Genomic DNA, 22801 nt, shown 5'->3' with positions numbered 1-22801 from the left:
GATTCACATACAATCTACCTCCATATATATATATGCCCTTAAACATCAAATAGCCACTTTGTAGGCACTTCGAATTAAACTAAATTTTGGCCTAGAGATTAAGTTTATTTTATATTGCAATATAGCCACAAGTTAATGATTTCCTTGGGGTTGAAGCACTGAAGAATCTAATACAGAAACGCTAAAAAAAAGTGTTTGTGGTAATTTATCTTTACAAGATATCTAAACATAGTGCACTTGATATAACAGACAGAAAAAGCAGCTTGGGCATTATACCAATATTTACATTTCTATATTATTCCAAGCCTGAATTGTTGTCCTCATCTATGTGGGCTTTTTTGGATTATTATTTATTTTGTAAAATCATGAAATATTTCAAGCATGTGGAAAAATATAAAGAATAACTACTGGACAGCTGTGTAACTACTAGCTGGCTTTCTCAAGGCTTTGCATTATTCCTATTCATTTGGCGTTTAATCCCTAAAACTAAAATGTGCAGAAGTTGAAAATGAAGAAAACAAGGGGGAAAAAATCCCCTTAAAACTACTTTTTCTTTAAAAAAAAATTTTTTTTAACGTTTATTTATTATTGAGAGACAGAGAGAGACAGAGCATGAGCATGGGAGGGGCAGAGAGAGGAGGAGACACAGAATACAAAGTAGGCTCTAGGCTCTGAGCTGTCAGCACACAGCCCGAAGCAGGGCTCGAACTCACAAACTGCGAGATCACGACCAGAGTCGAAGTTAGACGCTTAAACAACTGAGCTACCCAGGTGCCCCTTAAAACTACTTTTTCATTTTTAAAAATCACTATAACTTTTAGGCACAAATTTATAAAATAGTTATATATAATTATTTACTAGCTTTCTGACATTTTTGGAGTTTTTAAGGTTTGATTTTCTTGCCAATATATGTAAACCAAAGTGCTCTATTAAGAACAGAGTTTAGTAACATTATTAAGTACAATAATTTATTTTTAACATATAAAATTATTTATATTTAACATTATTAATTTTTCTGTTTTATAATACTTCTATTAACTATCTTTACTTCTCTAGTCATATCAGAATACAGTAATGTTCTTTTAGTTTTTTAGGTCATCTGTTTTGCTATTAAAATCTCAATATTCTTTAAGTGTGTACTGTTAAACTAGGCTGTTTATCTGACTGGTAGCTCATCTTTTCAAGATAAAATAAATCAACTATGAATAATAAGAGACAGGAGAAATATTAATAAATGACAACCCCAAATCCTCCTACCCTGCTACTTCAAATTCTTCTACCAATTATATTTTTAAGAGAAACTCTCCTTTAAATAACTGCTGTTTAACTACTAGGAATTTACCCAAAGGATACAGGAGTGCTGATTCATAAGGGCACTCGTACCCCAATGTTTATAGCAGCACTATCAACAACAGCCAAATTATGGAAAGAGCCTAAAATGTCCATCAGCTGATGAATGGATAAAGAAGATGTGGTTTATGTACACAATGGGATACTACTTGGCAATAAGAATGAAATCGTGCCATTTGCAGCAACGTGGATGGAACTGGAAGGTATTATGCTGAGTGAAATAAGTCAGAGAAAGACAGATATCATATGTGTCCACTCATATGTGGAACTTGAGAAACTTAACAGAAGGCCATGGGAAAAGGGAAGGGGTAAAAATAGTTACAAACAGACAGAGAGGGAGGCAAACCATAAGAGACTCTTAAATACAGAGAACAAACTGGGGGTGGATGGGGACGTGGGGGAGAGGGGAAAATGGGTGATGGGCATTGAGGAGGGCACTTGTTGGGATGAGCACTGGGTGTTGTATGTAAGCGATAAACCATGGGAATCTACCCCAAAAACCAAGAGCATGCTCTATACACTGTATGTTAGCCAATTTGACAATAAATTATATTAAAATAAATAAATAAACAAACATTAAAAGAATAACTGCTGTTTAGGTGGAAAAGAAAAATAGTATAAATCATTCATTCAATAAACACTTATCAAGCACTTATTACAAAGTGCTGGGCCTAGGCATCGTATTAGGTGATCAGGTTAAGATGCAGTCTCTGACTTAAAGTGACTCAGGGGCTATTCAAGGAAGGGTCACTTCTAGGTTTATGACTCTATCCACCATCCAGAGAACAAATATTTCTTTTGAGCCCACTACATGCCAATCATTGTATTAGGTAATGAAGATAAGGGATAGTCACTGCTCTCATGAAGCTTCCATTTAGGAGGGAGACAAACAAATAAAAACATATGTCAAGTAGTAAAAAAATAACCCAAAAACTACAAAGAAAACTAGGAGTAAAAGGACAAAAGGACAGTAATTCTACATAGGATAATGATATTTATATCCATGTTGAAGATACATCTGATGAGCAAACCTTTTATGCTCTCAATTAACTGGTATCTTGTAAGGCACCACTTTCATATCACCAAATTAAACACGATTTTTCTCAGTCTCCATTTTCCTTCTATTCTTCCAAGCATCTGACACTGACACCAAGCATGCTGACCACCTCCAGTTTAAAACTCTACTGGCTTACATGAAACATCCTGTATTTATTAGATTTTTATCCTTTGCCATTGGGGTAGCATCAATATGAGCTGTACAATCACAACCAGGATTTACTTAAGATGTTCTCCTATCCAACCAAGGCAAATAGATTTTAACTGATGTGAAAGTGGAAAGTACCCTGAGAAAAGATTTAACTTTATTCTTAATTCCCAATAGGTTTCAGAAGACTATATAACAATATGACATTTACTCAAAGCGCTGGAGAGTAACATCAAAAACACTTGTACACACTGAGTAATGTAGAGAATTGTGAAATCACTATATTATATACCTGAAACTAATATAGCACTATATGTTAATTACACTGGGGAAAAAAATACTTATACAACATGTTACATGTTATAAAACCCTTTCAGGGGCGCCTGGGTGGCGCAGTCGGTTAAGCGTCCGACTTCAGCCAGGTCACGATCTCACGGTCTGTGAGTTCGAGCCCCGCGTCGGGCTCTGGGCTGATGGCTCAGAGCCTGGAGCCTGTTTCCGATTCTGTGTCTCCCTCTCTCTCTGCCCCTCCCCCGTTCATGCTCTGTCTCTCTCTGTCCCAAAAATAAATAAAAATGTTGAAAAAAAATTAAAAAAAAAAAAAAAAAAAAAAAACCCTTTCAAATTTTATTTACTTCATTTAATCCTCTCAAGTTATAATACACCATGAGGCAGGTAATATTTCCACGTGAAAACATTCTAAATTTTGCTATGTATAATGAGCATATGTGAAGAGGACTGAAGAGAAAATAGTTTTAAATCTTAATAGGTAAGACAAAGCCTCTAAACCTATTCCAATCCATAATTATATTTCACACTATATTAAGATATAGCTAGAAGGTTCTGACCTATAATTCCCTAAGCAATCTATTTAATCTATTAAAAACAAGATTCTAACTTTTCAGAATGATATCATTAAAATTAAATCTATATACTTATCCTTTACTTTTTCTTTACTATTTGAAAAATGCTTAGAGTGTAATGAAAAACATAAACATCTGTAATGCCAATATTCTTAAAACAACATCTGCTAACATTTTGGTATATTTAACATTTCTTTCAGCCCATTCCTGTTAATTTTAATAGTTTAATTGCTTCATACTACCACGAATACTGATATTCCTTAAAAAAGAAGTTTGCTTTTTACTTAAAAAATAAAAAAGTAAACAAGAATAGGGGACCAAACTGATCAGTATTACTGTGAAATCAAATTAAGCAATTTTGATATTTTTTAAATTTCAGAATCACAAGTGAAAAAAATCTAAATGACATATTTATTCAATAAATATTTACTATAATTACCATGTGCAAAATGACAGAAACAAAGGATTATATACTTAAAGAAGACTGAATTCTCACCTGTTCAATCTCTTTGGTTTTTGATGCTATTGCTTTAGAGCGACTGGTTAGCTGACTGTCTTCAAATAATTCCATGCCATCTGTTGCATTTGACTCAGGTTCTTCTGGCTGGTCAATAAACAGTGGTGCTGTGGATCCTGCCTTTGAAAAAAATTAGAAAACCTTAATTACATTCAGCATTTCACATGACTGTTTATAGGCCTTAACTGGCACATTATACCAGGAGAAAGTGCTACATTCAACCAGTTTTAAGAAGACACTTTCAATTTCACTCTGCATAATATGTGAGGAGGACCAAAGAGGAAATGATTGCTACTTTTTAAATTTTAGAGAAGACAAAGATTCTAGGCTTATTCCATTCCAAAATTATATTTCACATTACATTAAAATACAGCTAGAAAGTTTTGTCCTGTAGCTTACTCCTTAAGCAATCTATTTAAGAAACAGTGAAGAGAAAAAGTCTAATTGGAAGTGAGAGGTATGTGCACACATAAACATATTAAAAAAGAACATGGAAAAGGGTTCTACTTTCAGAAGTTAAAAATACCTTGCTCCTGTAGCAAAAAAAAAAAAAAAAAAAAAAATATATCGAAATCACTGAAAAGAAAATCCCCCAAATAATAATCACTATTTTATAGAAACAATTCATTAAATACACAATCCCACAAAAAAGTCCATAGCTGACTACTGCACTTTCCAAAAACACTTTTGTGACAAAGAAAAAACTGAAAAAAAAAGGGGAAAACAATTATTTAACTACATTCGTTTATTCAAAAATTTACTGTGCGACACGTAAAGCAGCATTATCTACAATAGCCAATTACAAGTAGCCCAAATGTCCATCAAGAGATGAATGGGTAAAGAAGAAGTGGGGTATGTATACAATGGAATATTACTCAGCCATAAAAAAGAGTGCAATCTTGCCATTTGCAACTACATGGATGGAGCTAGAGAGTATTATGCTAAGTGAAATAAGTCAGAGAAAGACAAATAGACAAATACCATGTGATTTCACTCATATGTGGAATTTGAAAAACGAAAATGTGCAAAGGGGAAGAAAAAAAAAGAGACACCAAGAAACAGACTCTTAACTATACAGAACAAACTGATAGTTACCAGAGAGAAGGTAGGTAGGGGACTAGGTTAAACAGGTGATGGGGATTAAGGAGAGCACTTGCGATGAGTACTGGCCATTATATGGAAGTCTTGAGTCACTATATTGTACACCTGAAACTAATATTACACTGTATGTTAACCAACTGGAATTTTAACAAGAACTTAAAAAAAAATGTTACTGTGTGACAGAGAAAGGAATATGGCAACACAGTAGGAAGACCCTATGCTAGCCACAAATTCAGCTAGATAATTATAATCCTAAATACTCCAGAAATCAACCTTAAGATTGGCAGAACAAACTCCACAACTAAAGGTAGAGGAGAGGCCATAATGAAGGAAGTAGGAAGTGCAGAGAGATGGCTTAGGAGAGAAAAGAAGGATGGTGGCTGCTGTGGTAGTGAGGAAGCTATGGTTGCAGAGAAGGGTGACAGACTAACACACAGGGGAGTGCCTGGGAGAAATGAATCCCATAGCAATTGGCTTGGAAAATGAGAGGGGATGAATTTTTTGAGTTCTTGTAACCAAGCTAAAGCCTGGAGTTCTAAAGATCAGCGAGCTTGACCTTGGGGAAAGCTGTGAGGCATTGGGACTGCTTTTAGAGAGAAGGCAGGGGAAACAGTCCTCAAACATACAGAGGGTAAACAGTGATCTGAAGAGCACCTGGGGCACACAGTGGGTAGGTTATTCCCTCATCTTGGAGTGTGTCCCAGAGAGGCAGCATTCATGAAGAGAACACTCCAGGAAAAAAGGGACAGGCAACCACCTTTTCTCTCCCCAGTCCCTCAGTATAAGCATAGAACCACCTATGAGATCCAGCGCAATGACAATACTGCCTACTTAATTTGCTTACACCAAGGCCTGATCCTGCACCCCACTGTACTCTGGTAGAACTGCCTTTCCTAGTCACACTTACCTCAGTTCCAGCATGGCAGGCGCCCTTGCCAGAAGACCAGCCCAAACCCCTGCCCACATCCTGTCTCCTGATCCGGGAGTTTTGCAGAGCCTCAGTTCCAGTGCTGGTGGCAACAGGTCTCACATCTAGTTAAAACATGCTACAGTCACACCAGGGACTAAACACTACCCACAACAGGCAAAGAGAGTCTCTGCAGATGACTGTCCTAAAGGATAAAAAGGCCAGGAAAAAACAGCAGAGCACATATGAAGCAAACGCTGGAGACAATACTGGAAGAGCCAGACCAGGAGCACAGTGGACACTACACACCAGGGCACTCACTACAAGACCTCTTCTTCACAAGACCATTACCTTCAAGAAAAGGGAACATAATAGCAAATTACCTAACACAGAGAAACAGGCACAGAAACTTAGACAAAATGAGAAGACAGAGGAATCTGTCCCAAATAAAACAAGAGGACAAGGCCATAGCTGGAGAGCTAAGCAAAAGAGAAGCAACATGTCTGATGGACTATTTAAAGCAATGATCATAAGGTTACTCACTGGACTTGAGAAAAGAGTGGAAGACATGGTGAGACCTTTAACAGAGAAATAAAAAAGAAACAATCAGAGATGAAAGGTGCAATAAGCAAGATAGGATATATGCTTGATGCAATGAATAGCAGACTGGAAGAATCAGAGGAATGAATTAATGAGCTAGAAGACAGAGTAATGGAAAGTTAGCAAGATGAACAAAAGACAGAAAGAAGAATTAGGCAAAACGAGAAAAGACTTAGGGAACTCAGTGACTCCATCAAAGTAAAAACATTCACATTAGAAGAATTCCAAAGAAGACAGAGAAAGAGAGGTAGAAATTTTATTTGAAGAGATAATAGTTAGAGACTTTCTTAATCTGGAAAAGGAATAGATATTTAGATCCAGGAGGCACAAACAACCCCCCAAAAAATCAACAAAAGCAGATCCACACCAAGACATATTACAATAAAAATCGCAAAATGTACCAAAAAGAAAAAATTTTAAAAGCAGCAACACAAAAGAAGATGGTTACACACAATGGAAACCCCATAAGCCTACCAGCGGATTTTTCAGCAAAAACTTTCCAAGCCAGAAGGGAGGGGTACCATACATACAAAGTGTTGAGTGGGAAAAATCTAGAGCCAAGAATACTCTATCCAGCAAGACTATCATTCAAAATAGGAGGAGATAAAGAGTTTCCTGGACAAAAAGTGAAAAAGTTCATGACCACAAAATCAGTCCTGCATGAAATATTAAAGGGCCTCTGAGTGGAAAGGAAGACCAAAAGTGACACTATGAAGGAAGGAAACACAAAAGCAGTAAAAATGACTATTTTTGTAAATATCAGTCAAGGAACTCACAAAATAAAAGGATGTAAAATAGGACAACATATCCAAATGTGAGGAAGAGTGAAGAATGAGTTCAAACTTAACCGCTGAGTTAACACAGACTGCTATATGCAGAATATGTTATAAACAAACCTAATGATAACCACAAATCTAAAAGTACTAATATATATGCAAAGAATAAAGAAAAATGCAAATATATCACTAAAGAAAACAAGCAAACCATGAGAAAGACAAGACAGGATCAGAGAAAATCTTCAGAAACAACCACAAAAGAGGTAATAAAATAGCAACACGTATAAATCAATAATTACTTTGAATATAAATGGAATGTAAATCAAAAGACACAGAGTAACAGAATGGCTAAGAAAACAAGACCCATCTATATGCTGCTTACAAGATACTCATTTTAGACCTAAATACACCTGCAGATTGAAAGTGATGGGATGGAGAAACACTTATCATGCAAATAGAGGTCAAAAGAAAGCCAGAATAGCAATATTTATATCTGACCACATAGACTGTATTTTTATTTTAATTTCATTTGTTTTAAGTTTACTTATTTATTTTGAGGTAGACAGAGACATCACGAGTAGGGGAGGGGCTGAGAGAGAGAGAGAGGAAGAGAGAGGAAGAGAGAGAAAATCCCAAGCAGGGTCCGAGCTGGAGCACAAAGCCTGATGCAGGACTTGAATGTATGAAGCCGTGAGATCATGACCTGAGCCAAAACCAAGAGTCAGACACTTAACCGAATGGGCCACCCAGGCACCCCTATTTATTTTTATTTGAGAGAGAGAGAGAGAGAGAATATGAATGAATGAATGTGAGTGGGAGAGAGGGGCAGAGGAAGGGAAAGAATTTTAGCAGGCTCCACACTTAGCATGGAGTGCAATGTAGGGTTCAATCCCACAACCCTGGGATCATGAACTAAGCCAAAATTAAGGTCAGATGTTCAACTGACTGAGCCACCCAGGAGCCCCAGACAAAGAGACTTTAAAACAAAGACTTTAAGAAGAGACAAAGAAGGATGCTATATAACTATAAAGGGGACAATCCAACAAGATGTAACAATTGCAAATATTTATGCCTCCAACATGGAAGCACCCAAATATACGAAACAGTTAGTAGCAAACATAAAGGAACTAATAGATAATAATACCATAAATGTAAGGGACTTTAAAACCCGCTTACATCAACAGACAGGTCATCTGAACAGAAAATCAACAAGGAAACAATGGTTTTGGGCAACACACTGGATCAGATGGATTTATTCAGAACATTACATCCTAAAAATACAGAATACACATTCTTTTCAAGTACACTTGGAACATTCTGTAGAACAGATTATATAATAGGCCATAAAAGAAGCCTCAACAAACTCAGAAAGATAAAATTATACCACACATCTATTTTGACCACAGTGCTATAAAATTAGAATCAACCACAAGAAAAACTCTGGGAAGAACACAAACTACATGGAGGTTAAAGAACATGCTACTGAACAATGAATGGGCCAACCTGGAAATAAATAAAAAAGTACACGGAAATACACAATGGTTCAAAAGCTTTGAGATGCAGCAAGAGTGATTGTAAGAGGGAAGTTTACAGCAATACAGGCCTACCTAAGGAAGCCAAAATAATCTCAAATAAACAACTTAAACCTAAAGAAACTACTAAAAGAACAACAACAACAACAAAAAAACTAAAACCAGCAGAATGAAAGAAATAATAGATTTGAGCAGAAATAAATGACACAGAAACTAAAAAAAAAAAAACAACAGAACCTAGATCAATGAATCCAGGAACTATTCCTTTGGGAGAAAAAAAAAAAATAATCAATGAAATGATAAACTTCTAGCCAAACTTATCACAGAATAGTATGAAAAAAAGTATATGCCAACAACCAAGACGAAATGGATAAATTCGTAGAAACATATAACCTACCAAAACTGAAAGAAAATTTGAAAGACCAATTACCAGCAAAAAAAAGTGATTCCATAAACAAAAACTCCCAACAAACAGAAGTCCAGGACCAAATGACTTCACAAGCGAATTTTACCAAATATTTAAAGAAAAGTTAATACCTGTTTTTCTCAAACTATTCCAAAAAATATAAGAGGAAGGAAAACTTCAAAATTCATTCTATGAAGCAAGCATTACCCAGAAATCAAAACCAGATAAAGATACCACAAAAAAAGAAAACTACTGGCCAATATCTCTGATGAATGTAGATGCAAAAATCCTCAATAAAATATTAGCAAACCAAATCCAAGAATACATTTAAAAGATCATTCACCATAATCTAGTGCGATTTATTCCCCTTGTACATCACAGGAGTGGTTTGATATTTGCAAATCAATCAACGTGATACATAACATCAATAGGCACAGAAAAGGCATTTGACAAAGTACAACATCCATTCATGATAAAAAGCCTCCACCAAGTAGGTTTAGAGGGACAATACCACAATGAGATAAAGGCCAGATATGAAAAACTCACAGCTGACATTATCCTCAATGGGGAAAAACAGAGCTTTTCTCCTAAGGTCACGAACAAGACAAGGATGTCAATTCTCACAACTTTTATTCATCATAGCACTGGAAGTTCTAGCCACAGCAATCAGACAACAAAAAGAAATAAAAGGCATCCAAATTGGTAGGGGAGAAGTAAAACTTTTCATAATTTGCAGATGATATGATACTATACATAGAAAACCTGAAAGACTCTACCAAAAAACTACTAAAACTGATAAATGAATTCAGTAAGGTTGCAGGATACAAAATCAATGTACAGAAATCCACTGCATTTCCATTTACGTAATAATGAAGCAGCACAACGAAACCAGAACAATTCCATTTGCAATTATACCAAAAATAATAAAATACCTGAGAATAAATTTAACCAAAAAGTGAAAGACCTGTACTAAAATATAAGACACTGATGAACAAAATTAAAGACACAAAAATATGGAAAGACATTTTATGCTAATGGATTGGAGGAACAAGTATTGTTAAAATATCTATACTACTGAAAGCAATCTACAGATTTAATGCAATCCCTATCAAAATAACAACAGCATTTTCCACAGAACTAGAACAAACAATCCTAAAATTTTTATGGAACCACAAAAAAGAAAAGAAAAGAAAAGAAAAGAAAAGAAAAGAAAAGAAAAGAAAAGAAAAGAAAAGATCCAAATAGCCAAAGCACTCTTAAAATTTTAAGAAAAACAAAGCTGGAGGTATCTCAATTCCAGATTTCAAGTTGTATTACTGTAATCAAAATAGTATGGTACTGTTACAAAAACAGACGTATAGATCAATGCAACATAACAGAAAACCTAGAAAAATAAATATGACAAAGCAGGAAAGAATATCCAAAGGGAAAAAGACAGTCTCTTCAACAAATGGTGGTAGGGAAAGTAGACAGTGACATGTAAGAGAATGAAACTGAACTCTTTCTTAAACCATACACAAAAATAAATTCAAAATGCAAAAATAAACTACTGGGAATATATCAAAATAAAAAGCTTCTACACAGCAAAGGAAACAATCAACAAAACAAAAAGGCAGGGGCACCTGGATGGCTCAGTCAGTGAAGTGTCCATCCTTGGCTTGAGTTAAGATTTCACGGTTCGTGGGTTCCAGCCCTGTGTTGGGCTCTGTGCTGACAGCTCAGAGCCTGGAACCTGCTTCAGATTCTGTGTCTCTCCCTTTCTCTGTCCCTCCCCCGCTCGCTCTCTCTCTCTCTCTCTCTCTCTCTCTCTCAAAACTAAACATTAAAAAAAAATTAAAAAAAAAACTATAAGGCAAACTACTGAATGGGATAATATATTTGCAAATAACGTATCTGATAAAGGGTTACTATCCAAAATACATAAAGAATTGATATAACTCAACACATTATAAAAACAAATAATCCAATTAAAAATGGGCAGAAGGCAGGAACAGATGTTTCTCCAAGGAAGACATCCAGATGGCCAACAGACACATGGAAAGATGTTCAACATCATTCATTATAAAGAAAATGCAAATCAAAACTACAATGCAGTATCATCTTACCCCTGTCAGAATGGCTAAAATCAACAACACAAGAAACAACAGGTGTTGGCAGAGATGTGGAGCAAAAGGAACACTCATCTACTATTGGAATACAAACTGGTACAGCCACTGTGGAAAACAGTATGGAGGTATGCACTACTCGGTATTTACAAAAGTGCTAATTCAAAGGGATACATGTACCCCTATGTTTATAGTAGCATTATTTACAATAGCTAAGATATGGAAGCAGCCCAAGAGTCCATGTACTGATGAATGGATATAGAAGATGGGGTACATATGTGCAATGGAGTATTATTCAGCCATAAATAAGAATGAAATCTTGCCATATGCAACAACATGGATGGAGCTAGACAGTATAATGCTAAATTAAGGAAGTCAGAGAAAAACAAATACCATATTATTTCACTCATATGTAGAATTTAAGAAACAAAACAAATGGGCAAAGGGGGAAAAAAGGGAAAAAGAGAGACAGAAAGAAAGAAAGAAAGAAACAAACAAACAAACAGACTGTTAACTATAGAGAACAAACAAACTGATGGTTACCGGAGGGAAGGTGGGTGGGGGGATGGGTTAAATAGGTGATGGGGATTAAGGAGCACACTTGTCATGATAAACACCAAGTGATGTATGAAAATGTTGAATCACTATATTGTACACCGGCAAGTAAAATAACACTGTAAGTTAACTAACTGGAATTAAAATAAAAATTTTTTTAGAAAATTTAAAAAAAAAATTTACTGTATGACAAATACCAAACACTGTTCCAGGAACAGTGGATACATCAATGAACACAACAGAGCAAAGTTCTTGCCTCCATGTAACTTGCAGTAAGCAATGACTTAGAGTAAACTGTAAAGTTTGAGCTCATATACTCTACTGCCGCATATGTTAGGTAGGTGGGAAATGAGAGGGAAAAAAAGAAATAGAACTTATTTCAAAAACTGAATTTTAAAAAATTAAGTAGTGGCAAAAAGCAGTAGGTTTAGTGAAGTCACAAGATATATACTAATGAGTGGTAATTTTCACTAGGAAAAGCACATCAACTCCTAGTGTATTGGGAGTGTATACTGCCACAACTTCTTTACACAGTAATCTGGCAGCATGTATTGCAATTTAGTACATGCGCCTTTCACCCAGCAACTTCACCTCTAGAAACTTAATCTACAGATACAGACATGAGCAACAGATACTAACATATGGCTGCCACTGATAGCAAATGACTGAAAACAACCTACATGTCCATCATTAGGACAAATAAATTACCCAGTATGTAGAACTATGGGATATTAAGAAATCATCTAAAAGAATAACAGCCTATAATTGTTGTATAATGTACTCTATTTTTTCTCCTGGAACATTCTGGAGGTCATTCATTTCCTATCAATATACTGCCAACTGTGTAAAAAAAGAGACAGAGGAAGTATGTGTATATGTACGTTTATGCATATATATATATATGTACATATATACATACACACACAAATGATCTCTGGAAGGATGCTATCTATGGGGGAAAAATGTAAAAAAAAAAAAGGGGGGGGGCGGGTGGTGGTTGGCTCAATAGGAATAACTTAGAAGTAAGGAGTAGGATGGAAGGGAGATGCTACACATTTTTGTGACATTTGAATTTCTGACATGTACATGTATAATCTACTTTTTTTAAAACCTGGTTTTCACAAGTCTAAGTTATATATTTTAAGAGATTTCAACTGAAAATATACCAATCTCTTAAGGAAGAAAGCAGTGAAAATCAGGGAGATGCCACAATAGAAAGCATCAGAAATCTGTCTCCTAACATAAACAACAAATGCACTGGAAAACATTGTCTGATGTAACTATTCTGGAACTCTGGATTCTCCTGAAGGTTTGCAACTTCCAGAGGAATACATGGAAAACTGAGGTTAATTTCAGTTCTTGCCACAATAGCAGCTATCCATCACAACCCTCAGCCACTTGGCGGGTAGGTACCTGAGGTTGGGCAAAAAGGACCCCATTTTCCAAATATCAGGAATCTGTGTTCTGATCACTGATTGGGGCTTGTGATCACAAAGGAGTAAACAGCCATTGCTCATATCTCCTACTATTGTTTCAAACCCCTCCTATTATGGCTGAAGTGACTCCCGTGAATTAAACTGCCGGTACCCTTTTTCCTTTATTTTTCACTTCTTCACCTTTTGAAAGTTAGATGTTAATATTAGGACATTAAAAAAACCCTGCTTATATGGGGCAAGTTAAAAAGTGACTGTACATTCTAAGACTCAGAAAGGACCTTAAACTGACACCTAGACTCATCCTCAGCACACAGACACCACACAACAATAGAAAGGGGTGTGGGGAGAATATCTGATTTCTGGAATTATCGGTTATTAGATTCAAATGCCTACTGTTCAAAAAATCACAAGGCATACAAAGAAAGAAGAAAGTAAGTCCCATTTGAAGGAAAAAATAAATCAATAGAAACTGTCTCTGAAACAGACCTAACAATAGGTCTACCAGAAAATAAATTTTAAACTATGGTCTCAGGAAGCCTGGCTGGCTTAGTTGATAAAACATGCAACTTTTTTTTTTTTTTTAAGTTTATTTATTTATTTTTAGAGACAGAGACAGAGGGAGAAGGGGAGGGGCAGAGAGGGGGAGGGAGAGAATCTCAAACAGGCTCCACACTGTCAGCACATAGCCTGATTCGGGGCTTGAATCCACAAACCATGAAACCATGACCTGAGCCAAAACTAGCTTAACTGACTGAGCCACCCAGGCACCCCAAGCATGCAACTCTTGGTCTCAGGGCTGTAGGTTCAATCTCCATGTTGGGTGTAGAGATTACTTAAAAATAAAATCTAAAAAAACACAACACAACAAAACTACTGTCTCCAATTGTTCAAAGAACTAAAGAATGTTGTGAAGAAAGCCAAGAAAATGTGTGAACAAAACAGAAATACCAAAGAAGAGACAGAAAACCTGAAAAGACACCTAAAAGAAATCACAAAGCTAGAAAGTACAATAGCTGAAATGAAAATTTTTTTACAGGGATTCAAAGGCAGATTTGAGTAGGCAGAAGAATCAGTGAACTTGCAATGGAAATTATGGAGTCTGAGAAACAAAATGAAAGAAGATTAAAGAAAGGTGAACAGAGCCTAAGGAATCTGTTGGGACACCACCAAGTGGACCAAAATATGCACTATGGGAGTCCTAGAAGAGGAAAGTAGCAGAAAATATTTGAATAAATAATGGTTAAAAACTTCAAATCTGATGGACGACTTAAATATAAACATCCAAAGAAGCTTAACAAAACCTAAGTTAGGTTAACTCAAGACTCACACCAAAATACATCATAATCAGATTTTCAAAAGACAAAGAAAAGAGAGACTCTTGAAAGCAGTGAAAAGCAAACTCATCATATACAAGAAAAAAATCATTTTCTCATACATGGAAGGTAAAAAAAAAATAGATTTCTCATCAGAAACTTTGAAGGCAATATTACAGTAGGCCCATATTCAAAGTACAGTTGATCCTGAACAACATGGTGATTGGAGGGCTAACCCAGTCAAAAATCCTTTTATCCTTTTATAACTTTTGACTCTCCAAAATCAACTAATAGCCTACTGTTAATCAGATGCCTTAATAACACAAACTGTCAATTAGCACATATTTTGTAAGTTATATGTATTATATACTGTATTCTTATAATACCTAATTCTTATAACAACTTTTTTTTTTTTGTATTTCTATGCTATACGGTTTGTCTGTGAGCCTTTTCAAATTGATGCAAATCTCCTGGGGCACCTGAGTTGCTCAGTCGATTGAGCATCTGACTCTTCATTTCAACTCTGGTCATGCTCTCATGGTTTATGAGTTTGAGCCCTACAATGGGCTCTGTGCCAACAGCACAGGGCCTGCTTGGGATTCTCTGTCTCCCTCTCTCTCTGCCTCTCCCCCGCTCTCTCTTGCTCTCTCTCAAAAATAAGTAAAAATAGACATTTAAATTGTTACAAATCTCCAAAGTGTCTTCCAACACACTTATTGAAAAATATCCACATATAAGTGGACCTGTGCAGTTCAAAGCCATGTTGTTCAAGAATCAACTGTAATAAAAGAAAAACTGTCAACTGAGATTCCTATATCCAACAAAACTATCCTTGAAAAAAGGGTAAGAAATCAAGCCATTTTCAGATTAACAAAAGTTCAGGGAGTTTATGACTAAATCTGCCCTGCAAGAAATGCTTGAGGGGATCCTCCAAGGTGAAATGAATGTACACTAGGCAGTAATTTGAAGTCTTTCAGAGAAATAAAGATCTCAATAAAGATAAATACCTGGACAATTATAAAAACTAATATTACTGTACCAATGCTTTGCAATTGTTTTTTTTTGTTGTTTTGTTTTCTACACATGATTTAAGAGACTAATACATTTAAAGGACACTATTGGTGTAAAAGCTAGTACTACTATAACCTTGGTTTATAACTCCAAATCTTGTTTTCTAGATAACTTAAGAGACTACTGCATTTAAAACAATTATTAGTATTAGTTCAAGTTTTGGGGATGCAATGAATCAAGATGTAATTTTGTGATATCAACAGCCAAAAGGCATGGAGATGGAGCTGGAAAGGAACAGAATTTTTGTATGTTATTGAACTCAAGCTGATATAAATACAAATTAGTGTTATAACTTTAGGATGCAAATGTAATCTTCATGGTAACCATAAAGAAAATAGGTACAGGATATACACAATGGGCACCTGGGTGGCTCAGCCAGTTAAGCATCTGACTCTTGATTTCGGCTCAGGTCATCTCACAATCGTGAGAACAAGTCCTGCATCAGGATCTGTGCTGAATATGGAGCCTGCTTTAGATTCTCTCTCTCCCTCTCAACCTAACTTTACAACTTAAGGAACTAGAAAAACAGAAAAATCATAACTAAACCCAAAGATACCAGAAGGAAAGAAATATTAAAGGAAATAAATATTACATATTTTTAAAAGAATATATACAAAAGGAAATTAAGAAGGAACTTAAAAATTTCACTGCCTACCAAAGAACGAAACAAAACTCAGTTAAAAACAAAAGAAACCAGAATGCAGGAAATGAGGGACAAAAAAGCTACAGGGCATACAGAAAACAAATAGCTCAATGACAGAAGTTGAGTCCCTTCTTCTCAGTAATTATTTAATGAATTAAACCTTCCAATCAAAGGGCAGAGGTTGGCAGAGTAGATAAAAACACATGATCCAACTACATAATGTCTATAAGAGACTTACTTTAGACTCAAAGACACAAACATGTTGAATGCAAAAGGATACAAAAAGATAGCCCATACAAATAATAACTGTAAGAAAGTAGGTGTGGCTATACTAATATCAGACAAAACAGACTTTATGTCAAAAAAAGGTTACAAGAGACAAGAGTATATTAATAAAAGGTCCAATACAGCAAGAAGATATAACAACTATAAACATCTATGGACCTAAGAATAGACCATCAAAATATATGAAGCAAAAAACTGAAAGAAATGGAGAAATAAAAGTTATACAGTAATAATTGGAGACTTCAATACCCTTGTCACAGTAATGGACAGAAAAACCAGATATAAGGTAGTGAAACAGAGGACTTAAATAAAACAATATACAAAGTAGATCTAACAGACATACAAGAAACACTCTACCCAACAACAGAATACATTCTTCTCAGGCGCAGGAGACATTTGCCAGGATAGACTATGTGTTAGGCCACATACTAAATGTCAATAGATTTAAAAAGTAAACTGGAAAATGCACAAAATTTTGGAAATTTAAGAACACACCTTTAAACAATAGACCAAAGAAGAAACTATATTGAAAGCAGGAAATGCTTAAGAAACAAATGAAAATACCATGTACAAAAACTTATGAGAAGTAGCAAAGCAGTGCTAAGGGAGAAATTAATGTCTATAAACACTTATATTAAACAAGAATGAATTCAATCAACAACCTAACTTTACAACTTAAGGAACTAGAAAAACAGAAAAATCAGAACTAAACCCAAAGATACCAGAAGGAAAGAAATATTAAAGATTAGAGCAGAGATAAATGAAGTAGAAAACAAAAGAAAAAAAAAAAGAAACCAAAAGTTGGTTCTTCAAAAAGATCAACAAAATTGACAAACCTTTAGTTAGATGGACTAAGAGAAGACTCCAATTACTAAAATCAGAAATAAAAGTGGGAACATTACTACCAATCCTACAGAAATAAAAAGAATCATTAAGAGAGTACTATGAACAAGTGCATGCTGACAAAAAGGATAACCTAGGTAAAATGGAAAAATTCCTGGAAACACAAAACCTACCAAAACTAAATCAAGAAGAAATATAAAACCTAAACAGACTTGTAACTTGTAAGGAAACTGAATCAGTAATCAAAATCCTCCCAACAAAGAAAAGCCATGGACCTTTATGGCTTCACCGGTAAGTTCTACTAAACATATAAAGAACTAATACCAAGCTGGGCGCCTGGGTAGCTCAGTCAGTTAAGCTTCTGACTTTGGCTCAGGTCATGATCTCGAGGTTTGTGGGTTTGAGCCCTGGGTCAGGCCCTGTGCTGACAGCTTAGAGTCTGAAGCCTGCTTCAGATTCTGTCTCCCGTACTCTCTCTACCCCTCTCCCACTCACAATATGTCTCTCGCTGTCTCTCAAAATTAAATGTTAAAAAAATAGTAATAATAATAAATTAATAAAGAACTAATACCAAGCCTTTAAAAACTCTTCCAAAACTGAAGAGGAAGGAATTCTTCCTAACTCATTCTATGAGGACATTACCCTGATACAAAGCCAGACAAAGACTACAAACAACAAACAGTCCAATATCCCTTAGGAACACTGATGCAAAAATATCTCAACAAGACACTAGCACAAGGAATTCAGTAGCATAAATTCAGCAGCATATTAAAAGGATTATATACATCATTACCAAGTGGCATTTATGCCTGAAATGCAAGGGATGATTTAACATAGGAAAACTAATGAGTGTAATACTCCACATCATCAGAATAAAGGGAAAAAGCTACATGATCATCTCAATTGATACAGAAAAAGTATCTGACAAAATTTAACACCTTTTCATGATGAAACACTCAACAAACTAGGAATAGAAGTAAACCATCTCAAAATAATAAAAGTCATATATGAAAAAACTACAGCAAACATCACACTTGATACTGAAAGGCTAAAAGATTTTTCTTTAAAATCATGAACAAAGCAAGGATGCTTGCTTTCATCACTTCTATGCAAAACAGTACTGGGAGTTTTAGCCAGAACAGTTAGGGGAGGGGGGGTGGTAGGAAAGGAGAAGAAAGGAAAGGTACGCAAATTAGAAAGGAATAAGTAAAATTATCTCTGTTTGCAGATATGACCTTATATGTAGAAAACCCTAAAGATTATGCACACACACCCTGATAAATGAATTCAGCAAAGTATCAAGGTACAAACTCAGCACACAAAAATTAATTGTGTTTCTATAGATGAACAATGGAATTATCTGAAAAGGAAATTACAAAACAATTCCATTTACAATAGTATCAAACAGAATAAAATACTTAGGAACTGGGGTGCCTGGGTGGCTCAGTCAGTTAAGCATCCAACTTTTGATTTTGGCTCAGGTCATGATCTCATGGTTTGTGAGTTCAAGCCCTGCATTCTCCTTCTCCCTCTCTCTCTCTGCCCCTCCGCTGCTCTCTCTCTCTCTCTCAAAAAAATAAAAAAATAAAATAAAATAAAACAAACAAAGAAACAAACAAAAACAACTTAGGAATTAACCAAGGAGATGAAAAACTTGTATAATGAAAACAACAAAAACACTGCTGAAAGAAGACATAAATAAATGGAAACACATCCCACGTTCACACAATGAAAGACAGTATTGTTAAAACGTCAATACCATCCAAAGCAATGTACAGATTCAAGGCAATCCCTACCAAAATCCCAATGGGATTTTCTGCAGAAATTAAAACAAAACAAAACAAAAAAACCCAACTCTACAAAAATTTGTAAGGAATCTCATGGGACTCTAGATAAGCAAAATAAACCTTGAAAAAAAACAGAGCAAAAGTAGAAGACCTATACTTCCTATTTCAAAACTTACTACCAAGGTCCATTAATCAAATCAGTGTAATACTGGCATACAGACAGATATATATAGAACAGAGAGTCCAGAAATAAGTCTTCTTACATACGTCAAATGATTTTTAACAAAGATACCAAGACCATTCAATGGGAAAAATACAGTCTTTTCAACAAGTGAAACTGGGAATACTGGATATCCACATGCAAAAGAATGAAGCTGGATCCTTACCTAACACCATCTACAAAAATTAACTCACAATGGATCAAGGACCTAAATGTAGGACCGAAAACAATAAAACTCTTAGAAGAAAACATAGGACAAAAGCTTCATGACTTTAGCTTTGCCAATGATTTCTTCTACATGACACCAAAGGCACAGGTAACCAAACAGAGAGAGAGAAAGAAAGAGAAAAAACTTGGACTTATTGAAAAATGTAAAATTTTGCTTATTAAATAACACTATCAACAGAGTAAAAAAGTAACCCACAGAATGGGAGAAATATCTGTAAATCATGTATCTGATAAGGGGGATTAATATCTAGAATTTATAGAGAACTTCTAAAACTCAACAACAATGAAACAAATAACTAAAAAATGAACAATGGACTTGAATTTACATTTCTTCTAAGGAGATATATGAATGGCCACTAAGTACAAGAAAAATGCTCAACATCACTAATCATTAGGGAAATGTAAATCAAAACTACAATGAGATACCACCTCATATCCATTAGGGTGACTACTAGCAAAAAACAAACAAACAGACAAAAAAAACCCAGAAAACTACAACTGATAGTGAGGATGTAGATAAATTGGGACCCCTGTGCACTGTTGGTGGGAATGTAAAATGGTATAGTCACTGTGGAAAACAATATGGCAGTTCCTCAAAAATTAAAAATATGATTACCATATGATACAGCAATTCCACTTCTGAATACCTATCCAAAATAACTAAAAGCAGGGTCTTGAAGATAGGTGTACACCCATGCTCATAGAAGCATTATTCACAAAGCTAAAATGTAGAAGCAACCCACGTTATCTATTGACAGATAAATGGATAAGCACAATGTGGTACATATACACAATGGAATATTGTTCAGCCTTAATAAGGAAAGAAATTCTGTAATATGCTATAACACGGATGACCCTTGAAGACATTATGCTAAATGAAATAGCCAATCACAAAAGACAAATACTGTATGAACCACTTCTATGAGATACTTAGAGCAGTCAAAATCTTAATGACAGAAAACATAATGGTGGTTGCCAGGGGTTGGGAGAATAAACTGATAAATTGCTTTCGGGAGTTATCATTTAATGGGTATAGTTTTACTTTTACAAGGTGAAAAGAGTTAGGAGGATGAACAGTGGATGGCTATACAATAATACTAATGTATTTAATACCACTGAGCTATACCCTTGTTAACAATGGTTAAGATGATAAATTTTTATGTACTTAAGATAGAAATCCCAGTATCAGTATCAGGTTTCTAACACCAAGTTAATAATTAGATTTGAATGATGTTAAGGAAATTGGATTACTTATACAACCAGTGTTCTGACTAAAACCCAAGATCAAAATCTGCCACTAGATTCCATTTTAGTTAAGTTAATGCAAAAAACAAAACAAAACAAAAAAACCTGTTGAAGTTTAAAACACAATGAAGATAGAAATTTCAGGCTTTATCATAATTCTAGGCCTACACACAAAAATATAAATTGATGAGCACAGAAAGCACATCAGAGCAGATAGACGTTTTTAGAAAACAAGAAGAAAAAATAAATTGACACTAAAAGGGCTTATTAACAAATTATATATAATTATACAATTATATAATTAGATATCTATTTTTCAAGGTACTGTAGAGGGAAAACAAGACAAGTGCTTGAGATACATTCAGTGTATATTTAACAAGTACAAACAATATTTTTTTTTTTTAATTTTTTTTTCCAACGTTTATTTATTTTTGGGACAGAGAGAGACAGAGCATGAACAGGGGAGGGGCAGAGAGAGAGGGAGACACAGAATCGGAAACAGGCTCCAGGCTCTGAGCCATCAGCCCAGAGCCTGACGCGGGGCTCGAACTCACAGACTGTGAGATCGTGACCCGGCTGAAGTCGGACGCTTAACCGACTGCGCCACCCAGGCGCCCCCAAACAATATTTTTAATAAGGGCAATAATGACCTTTAATAAGGGCATCCATGACCACAAAAGCAGCATAAATTTTAAAACAGGAAGGGAAAGAAAGACCTTGATTCTTATCTCAAACACTACTGATTCCACTGAATTAATATGAATTTGAAAGAGGGCTATTAAAGATAGGTATTCCACAATGGAGAAAGTAAGCAGATACTGAAGTAGAAAATGACACTTTACATGTGGAAAAACATAAATCATATTTTCACATTTAAGTAAGAAAAATGTCAAAATTTTCTTCTATAGGAAGAAGCAACTGTTCTACTGGGACATTCTAAGAGCCCCAAGTAATTTGCTTTTCATTCTGATAGCCAAAAGCTAAACTCCGATGGCCATTTGTTTGAGGATCGTAAATTATGTCTCTACAAAACTTGACTGTAAGCTCCCAGACAGCTAGGATGGTGTCTCTAATGCAGTGTTTGACATAAGTAGATGCAGAATGAATACTTAGCAAATTTAAATAAGCTATGAGAAAGCCAGTATGGTATTATTTTCTGAAAATATGTAACTTAAAATACTAATCCTAAAATACGTACTGTGAAAAATTTCATAGTCAAGTCTGCTAAATTATGTGAATTTTATTATCCATCTTCCTTTCACAGACCACTGATGAGCATATTAACATATTAAAATCCCTGAAAAGTGTTGCAATATCAAAGTAACCTTTTTTTTTTTTTAAAGTTTATTTATTTTGAGAGAGAGTGAAAGAGTGCAAGAGAGGGAGGGGGAGAGTGAGAGAGGGACAGAGAGAATCCCAAGCAGGCTCTGCACCTACAGTGCTGAGTCTGACTTAGGGCTCAAACCCAAGGGCCTCAAAGCCAAGAACCGTGAGATCATGACCTAGGCCAAAATCAAGAGTCAGATGTTTAACTGACTGAACCACCCAGACACCCCTAACATACCTGTTTCAAATCTAGCATTTCCCAAACATACTGGCTAATAGAATATTTTCTTCCCCTCAGATCATTAAGACTCTTTAGAATTACTATTCTATCAAATACTTCAGGAAATCTCTATTAGAGCCCAAAAGGTAAAAGTATAAAGCTGAACAGCAGATTGAATTACAACATTCCTGAATGGTTAAGCATATCACTGAATGTATCTTCAATTTCACTGAACTTTCGGTAAATTACATGGTCTCCCAAATTGTTT

General features: G+C 35.3%; 1 protein-coding gene across 11 annotated transcripts in view; it reads right to left on the bottom strand.

The window, feature by feature from the left end:
• PPHLN1 (periphilin 1) overlaps nt 1-22801 on the bottom strand; it is a 145329-nt gene that overhangs the window by 43723 nt on the left and 78805 nt on the right. For all 11 annotated transcript variants that reach the window (XM_030322349.2, XM_030322357.1, XM_032593948.1 and 8 more), the window contains one exon: nt 3914-4054. In XM_030322349.2, the coding sequence (XP_030178209.1) occupies nt 3914-4054 (141 nt within the window). The remainder of the gene's footprint in view (nt 1-3913; nt 4055-22801) is intronic.

The sequence above is a fragment of the Lynx canadensis genome, chromosome B4 (assembly GCF_007474595.2).
Source record: "Lynx canadensis isolate LIC74 chromosome B4, mLynCan4.pri.v2, whole genome shotgun sequence".
Lineage (NCBI taxonomy): Eukaryota > Metazoa > Chordata > Mammalia > Carnivora > Felidae > Lynx > Lynx canadensis.
Note: the sequence above shows the minus strand (reverse complement) of the source record. Positions and strands in the feature narration are given on the sequence as shown.